The sequence below is a fragment of the Monodon monoceros genome, unplaced genomic scaffold, assembly GCF_005190385.1.
Source record: "Monodon monoceros isolate NGI ecotype Baffin Bay Population unplaced genomic scaffold, NGI_Narwhal_1 Super_Scaffold_5, whole genome shotgun sequence".
Classification (NCBI taxonomy): Eukaryota; Metazoa; Chordata; class Mammalia; order Artiodactyla; family Monodontidae; genus Monodon; species Monodon monoceros.
The window spans coordinates 94,070,887-94,078,940 of NW_021703782.1; the positions used below are offsets into that span (position 1 = coordinate 94,070,887).

Here is an 8,054-nt window from a genome sequence, read left to right on the forward strand (position 1 = left end):
GAATCTAGCACTGATGCTTTTCATATCTTTACTCCCCAGCAATTTCCCGAGAAACAGCAATTTCCCGAGAATCTAGCACTGATGCTTTTCATATCTTTACTCCCCAGCAATTTCCCGAGAAACAGAGGGGAGTAGAACCACTTTCTCCTCTAAGTGTTGGTAGCCAAGAGTTTTGAACTTCTGAACCCTTTCAGAAATGGAAAGGATCTTGACACTATAGCAATCACAAGCACGTTCTTTGGGATATAATTCCTAAAGATTTACAATTTATTAGCTATGGAATTTAAAAGAATTTAACTTTCCTGAACTTTTGTTTTCTTATCTGTAAAATGGGAATGATAATAGTATCTACCCTAGAATGTGGTTGTGAGGATTAAATAATCCTCACATAAATAATGATGGAAAGTGCTTAGCACAGCTGTCTGGCACGTTGTAAAGGCTCAATAAATGTAAATGCTGATACTGATGAGAATGTGGAGTTGATTTTGGTTAGGGCAGGGTGGGTGTGTTGTTTCTTGCACTACCAGCGCCCTCCTCTAGGTGGAAGCAGGAGCCAAAGAACAGGGCCCTTGGGTCACCCCCAGTGGGCTGTGAACTTCAGGTCTTCAGTGACCCCACAGAACTTCGACCAGAGCAAGAAAGATCAATGAGGTCAAACGGGAAGACTTCTGGAGCTGGAGGAGCCCTTAGGGGTCATTCAGCACAGGTGGGGAGACTGGGACCCAGAGAGAGAAACAGTGGGGTCATGGTAAGAGGGATGGTGTCTGCTTCCTGGAGCAAAGTGAAAAGGTGCCCAGGAGTGATGGAGACATTGTCCCTTTAAGTATGAAACAATATCCCTCCTGCTCTCAGGTCTAACTTTTGAGCCTCACTCACCTGCAGCTGGCAGAGCAGAGATGGAACTATCTGTGATGTCACAGGGCCTGGGAACCACGGAATGTTGGGGGCAGAGGGGTTTGGACTGACTGCAAATGCAGGGAGGAGGGAGGATGTCTGCTGATCCTCTCTCTAGTGGTCCTTCCCTCTGTCCACAATGCCATGCTGTCCTTTGGGGCACTGGAATGGAAGTCCTGGTGCCTCTGGTGAAAGCATCTTGAGGATGGCTGGGCCAGAAGGGGGCGGTATAGCACTGGATGCAGAAGACCTTGGTCCACATTCTGTGTCCGTAGCCAGCAGGGTGGTAACCTTAGGCAAATAGACGTCATGTCTTGGTTTCTTCCTCTTTAAAGTAGGAATAATGGGACTTCCCTGGTAGCACAGTGGTTAAGAATCGCCTGCCAATGCAGGGGACACGGGTTCAACCCCTGGTCCGGGAAGATCCCACATGCTGCGGAGCAGCTAAGCTCGGGCGCCACAGCTATGGAGCCTGCGCTCTGCAGCCCATGAACCACAGCTACTGAGCCCACATGCCACAACTAAAGCCCGCGCGCGCCTAGAGCCTGTGCTCCGCAACAAGAGGAGCCCCCACTCGCTGCAACTAGAGAAAGCCTGCACGCAGCAAGGAAGACCCAACGCAGCCGAAATTAAAAATAAATAAATTTATTTTTAAAAAGTGGGAATAATAATTATTTAATTTTAATTGATATTTTTAGGATTAAATGAGGTCAGGTAAACATTTAACACGGTGCCTAGGTATAGTAAACATTCAAGAAATGGTTGTTATTAATGATATGTGCAAATACAAAGTGGCATTCTCTTCCCAATCTACCTTTCTGGAAAATTGAGTCCTGACAAAATCTCTCACCTTTGGGGAACTCTCAGTTCCTTTATTTAGGACAACCAGTTTCTATTTGGGGAAGCCAAATTAGGTTAAAATGTTCTCAATCAGTGCTATCTTTGGATGCTTCTACAGGTCACCTGATACAAAAGGAACAGAAGCCAGCAAAACTTCAGCACAGTTTTGGATGTTCCGTTGGAGGGGTCGATTGGGGTTCAGGTGGTTACTTTCAGGAGAATGGTCATCAAGATAAAAGTTTATTAACAGATGAAATGTGTTTAAACAAGTTCTGGTGATTATCTGTTACCATGGTTACAGAGCAATTGGTCTGTGTGACCTAAGCCATACTAAGTATTCGATAGTGGCTAAAACAGTCTTTTAAACCTCAGTTGTAAAGAAGTACTCCTAAGTGGTAATATTGAAGGTTCTCAATTCTGGCTGCAAGTGAAATTCATCTGAGATGTTTTTTAAAACATAGGAATACCCTCAGGCCTCACTCCAGATAAATTAGAATCCTTGGGGATAGCAGTGGGTGAAGCCTGGGTATCAGGAGTTTGACAAAGCTTTCCAGGTGATTCTTATACGTAATCAAGACTGAGAACTACTAAGTTACATTGTGGAGATGGCTAATTACACACCTAAGCAGTGATTCTCTGCAAAGGCTGCCCTTAGGGAGGAACATTTAAAAATGCCACGCTCAGGGCTTCCGTGGTGGCGCAGTGATTGAGAGTCCGCCTGCCGATGCGGGGGACACGGGTTCGTGCCCCGGTCCGGGAAGATCCCACGTGCCGCGGAGCAGCTGGGCCCGTGAGCCATGGCCGCTGAGCCTGCGCGTCCGGAGCCTGTGCTCCGCAACGGGAGAGCCACACTGTGTGAGGCCCGCGTACCACAAAAAAAAAGCCACGCTCAGTGCCCACTCTATAGGCCAGTAAAATCACTATTTCTGGGCATTGGTAGTTTTGGAAAGCTCCCCAGATGATTTTCCCCCATCGCACTTTTAAACAATTGAGATATAATTGACAAATAACGTTGTATAAGTTTGAGATGTACAGTGTGTTGGTATGATACATTTATATATTGCAGGATGATTACTATGCAATAGTAGTGTTAGCTAACACCTTTATTGCGTCACATAATTATTTCTTTTTTGTGTTGAGAACAATTAAGATGTAGCCTCTTAGCAACTTTGAAGTTTATAATACAGTATGATTTTTAACTTGCAGCCAGCATTGAAAACTACTGACCTACAGAACAAATTTTAAAAACCTAACTTTTCTTGATGCTGTATAAATGTATTTTTTTAGCTTTTCAGGGACAGTATTATATATGGATTCAATAGGACTATTTTTCAAATAACTTAGAAATGAAAATATACTCTGGAAACCTGTGTTAGATGAAAATTGTAAAGATACTGATGTTAGAGGTATGTGAGAAGCATTTGAATGAAATTGTTTCAGAAGATGGGAGAATGAGGATAGCGGTATTTCTAAATTAATATATTTTATAATATATAATATGCCATTGTATACACACATCCTGTATTGAATCCTTGTAAATAGATGTTTGGTTGTTTCACCTATAGCACAAAACATTTATATATTCAGGTTGGCCAAAATACTTAAAAAGAAATCTTTGCGTGGGGAAATTGGGAGATTGTCTTCTGTTTGGGGTGGTTTACCATTCAAGCTTAGATCTGGGGTAGGAGTTTAGTTAGCAGGTTCCTGCACTAATCCCTGGTCCAGGTAGAGAATAATGAACTAAGGCACTGGCCTAAGGTAAGTGGGTGGATTTTGAATCTGGTGATTCCAGAGGGTATGGGCTCTGGAGTTGGGCTGATTGCATGAGAAACCTGCTGTGGTAACTTGCTGTATGACGTTGGCCAAGGTCATTTACCCCTCTAATCCTCAGTTTCCTTACCTTTAAAATGGGAATTATAATAGCGTTGATGTGAGGAATACATTAGACCAGCCATGGAATGTCACAAGTGTATAGTTGTCCCTCAGTATCTGCGGGGGGAATTGGACCCCCAAGGATACCAAATCTGAGGATGCTCAAGTCGCTTATATAAAATGGTGTAGTATTTGCATGTAACCTAAGCACATCCTCCTGTATACTTTAAATCATCTCTACATTACTTATAATACCTAATACAATGTAAATACCATGTAAATAGTTGCTGGAGAGGTGCAAATTCAAATTTTGCTTTTTAGAACTTTCTGGAATTTTTTGTTTTTTCTCCGAGTATTTTCTGTTGTGGTTGGTCTAATCTGTGGATGTGAAGCCCTCGGATGTGGAGGGCTGACTGTAGTACCTGGTAGAGAAGCGTTCAATAAATGTGGCCTGTTACTATTATTATTTGATACTGAGAGTGAAGGGTGAGTCTGGGCTGATGCTTTCATACCTGTGGATGTGAAATTAGAGAATTCAGGAAGAGTACATTTTGGATAAGGATAAATTTAGGTATTTTGTTTTTGTTTTTTAAAACAACTTTATTTTGAAATAATTACAAATTCACAGGAAGTTGCAAAGAAATGTGCAGTTTCTTTTTTTTAATTTTTAAATTTTATATTTTTATACAGCAGGTTCTTATTAGTCATCAGTTTTATACACATCAGTGTATACATGTCAATCCCAATCGCCCAATTCATCACACACACACACACACACACACACACCCCGCAGCTTTCCCCCCTTGGTGTCCATATGTTTGTTCTCTACATCCGTGTCTCAACTTCAAGTGCAGAGAGTTTCTATGAATCCTTTACCCAGTCTCCCCCAATGTTAGCGTCTTGTATCACTAATGATATCACAACCAGAAAATTAACATTGGTGCAATCCACTAAGCTCATTCGACCATTCACCAGTTTCGTACGTACTCATATGTGTGTATGTGTGTAGCTGCACGCAGTTTTATCCCATGTGGCTTCATGTAACTGCCACCACAACCAAGACACTTAACTACCATCACCATAAAGTTCCTTATGTGCTACTTCATTATAGCCACACCACCCCCTTTCCCCACCATCTCTAACTCCTGGAAACCACTAATCTGTTTCCCATTTCTATAATTATGTCATTTCATGAATGTTCACAAATGGAAACATGTATCTTTTTGAGTTTTTTTCAAAAAACTCAAAAAAATGTATCTTTTTGAGTTTTTTTTTCTTTTTCTCTTTTGAGATACGCGGGCCTCTCACTGTTGTGGCCTCTCCCGTTGCGGAGCACAGGCTCCGGATGCGCAGGCTCAGCGGCCATGGCTCACGGGCCCAGCCACTCCGAGGCATGTGGGGCCACTCCGAAGCCCCTCTTTTTGAGTTTCTTTTTTCACTCAGCATAATTTCCTTGAGATTAATCCAAGTTCTAGCATGTATCAATAGTTTATTCCTTTTCATTGCTGACTCATAATCCACAGTATGCATGTACCACAGTTTGTTTAACCAGTCATCCAGTGAAAGATATTTGAATGCTTTCTAGTTTTTGGCCATTACAAAGAAAGCTACTCTGCGGGCTTCCCTGGTGGCACAGTAGTTAAGAATCTGCCTGCCAATACAGGGGACACAGGTTCGAGCCCTGGTCCGGGAAGATCCCACATGCCACAGAGCAGCTAAGCCCGTGCGCCACAACTACTGAACCTGTGCTCTAGAGCCCGTGAGCCACAGCTACTGAACCCCGCGCGCCTAGAGCCCGTGCACCCCAACGAAGAGTAGCCCTCGCTCGCTGTAGCTAGAGAAAAACCAGTGCGCAGCAACAAAGACCCAAAGCAGCCAAAGATGAAATAAATAAATTTATGGAAAAATAAATAAAGCTACTCTGAACATTCATGTACTAGTTTCTGGGTGAAGATAAGTTTTCACTTCTGTGGGGTAAATGCCCAAGAGTACAATTTCTAGATTGTATGGTAAACCCATTTTTAGTTCTAAAAGAAAATGCCAAATTGTTACCAGCCCTTCCAAGTTGGTCCCCAACAGGGGTCTTCCTGCCTAGTGTCGCTCGCGCCAATATAACTAAACTGACCTGGGTTCAGAAGCAAAGGAAAGTTTTATTCTTTTTTTTTTTTTTTTTTTTTGCGGTAGGCGGGCCTCTCACCGCTGCGGCCTCTCCCGCTGTGGAGCACAGGCTCCAGACGCGTAGGCTCAGCGGCCATGGCTCACGTGCCCAGCCACTCCGCGGCATGAGGGATCCTCCCGGACCGGGGCACTAACCCGCGTCCCCAACATCGGCCGGCGGACTCCCAACCACTGCGCCACCAGGGAAGCCCCAGTTTTATTCTTTGATCAAAGAACGCAGAGGTGCCATCTCCCGCTCTAAAGTCTGCGCTCCGCCCGCTCCCCCTCCCAAGGCCATCAGGGCGGGGCTGCTTTGTAGTGGGGGGGGGGTGTCTCTTCAGCAGGGGGCGGGGCCGGAGTTCTCCTGGGTCTCGCGCAGTTACGCTACTCACGCTCCAGATCACAGTGCTGGGTGCAGCCTCTCTGCACGCGGCCTACCGCAGCCATCTTGAATTGCAGTGTCGTGCTGCGCTTCTGCACGGCCCCGAGTTGCAGTGTCGGGCGAAGCCCTTTCGCACTAGGAACTCTGGTCTGAAGTGCCGGGTGGAGTTCTCTGCCCATGGTATCCTGTGAGAAAGTGAAGCTAGACGGGACACAAAGAAAAAGAAAAAAAAGGTTAGACTTTATTTTATTACCCAGATTCTATTTTTATTTCTCGGGAATTGTGAATGGGCTCTGCTGTTGACCAGGTTATTTTCCAGAGGGACTGTGCCATTTTAGATTTCCACCAGCAACTCTCCTCTTCTCCAGTGTTTTTTTCACTGTTTTTTATTTTAGTCATTCTAATAGGTGTGTCTTGGTATCTCATTGTGATTTTAATGTGCATTTCCCTAATAGCTACTAGTGTTGAACATTTTTTTTTTAAAGAAGATGTTGGGGGTAGGAGTTTATTAATTTATTTTTGCTGTGTTGGGTCTTCGTTTCAGTGCGAGGGCTTTCTCTAGTTGCGGTGAGCGGGGGCCACTCTTCATCGCGGTGCGCGGTCCTCTCACTGTTGTAGCCTCGCTTGTTGCGGAGCACAGGCTCCAGACGCGCAGGCTCAGTAGTTGTGGCTCACTAGTCCCCAACTAGCGGGCCTAGTTGCTCCGCGGCATGTGGGATCCTCCCAGACCAGGGCTCGAGCCCGTGTCCCCTGTATTGGCAGGCAGATTCTCAACCACTGCGCCACCAGGGAAGCTCTGAACATCTTTTTACATGCTTATTAGTCACTCATACATCCTCTTAGGTGAAACGTCTCTTCATGTCTTTTGCCCACTTTCTAACTGGATTGTTTTGAAAATAAAGTTTTTAAAATGATAGATTATTGAAATATAATTCATATGCCATAAAATTTATACTTCTAAGGTGTACATAGAATTGTGCAACACTGTTTAATTCCTGAATATTTGCATCACCCCAAAAGGAAACTCCATGTCCATTAGCAGTCACTCTCCATTCCCCCTTCCTTCCAGCCCCTGGCAACCACTAATCTGCTTTCTGTCTCTATGGATTTGCCTCTTCTGGACATTTCATATAAATTAAATCATACAATATGATTTACTTTTTCAAGGTACCTCCAGATTGTACCATATATCAGTTCTTCATTCCTTTGTGTTGCCAAATAATATTCCATTGTATGGATATACCACATTTTGTTCATCTATTGATGGACATTTAGGTTCTCTTCACTTCTTGGCTCAAAAAATACTGCTGTGAATATTTGTGTGCCAGTTTTCTTATGGACATGTGTTTTCTTTTATCTTGGGTATATATACCTGGAAATGAATTTGCTGAGTCAGATAGTAACTCAATTTTAACTTTTCAGAAATTGCCAGAGTGTTTCCAAGGTGGCACTACCCTCGGCAATGTATGAGGGTTTCATTTGCTTTATATCCTCAACAACACTTGTTATTGTCTGTCTTTTTTACTTTAACCATCTTAGTGAGTGTGAATAGTATCTCATTGTGGTTTAGATCTGTATTTTCCTAATGACTAATGATATTGAGCATCTTTGCATGTATTTATTGGCCATTTGTATACCTTGATTGGAGAAATGTCTGTTAAGCTCCTTTGCCCATTTAAAAATTGGACTGTCTTTTTATGGTTGAATTTTAAGAGTTCTTTATATATTCTGGATATTAGACCGTTATCAGATACATGGTTTGCAAATATTTCTCGCATTCTGTTTTTCTTGCATTCTCAATGTGTCTTTTCACGTTCTTGCTGGTGTCCTTTGAAGCACAAAAGTTTTTAATTTTGATGAAGTTCACTTAACCATTTTTTCTTTTGTTGCTTGTGTTTTTGATGTCATA

At 43.3% G+C, this 8,054-nt stretch overlaps 1 protein-coding gene across 1 annotated transcript in view; it reads right to left on the bottom strand.

Moving 5' to 3' along the window:
* The window catches only part of TEX48 (testis expressed 48), a 15,087-nt gene extending 8,763 nt beyond the window's left edge, over window positions 1–6,324 (bottom strand). Inside the window, 1 exon segment of the mRNA XM_029203473.1 lies at window positions 6,152–6,324. Coding sequence (XP_029059306.1) covers window positions 6,152–6,324 — 173 coding nt within the window.
* Between the last annotated feature and the right edge of the window lie 1,730 nt (window positions 6,325–8,054).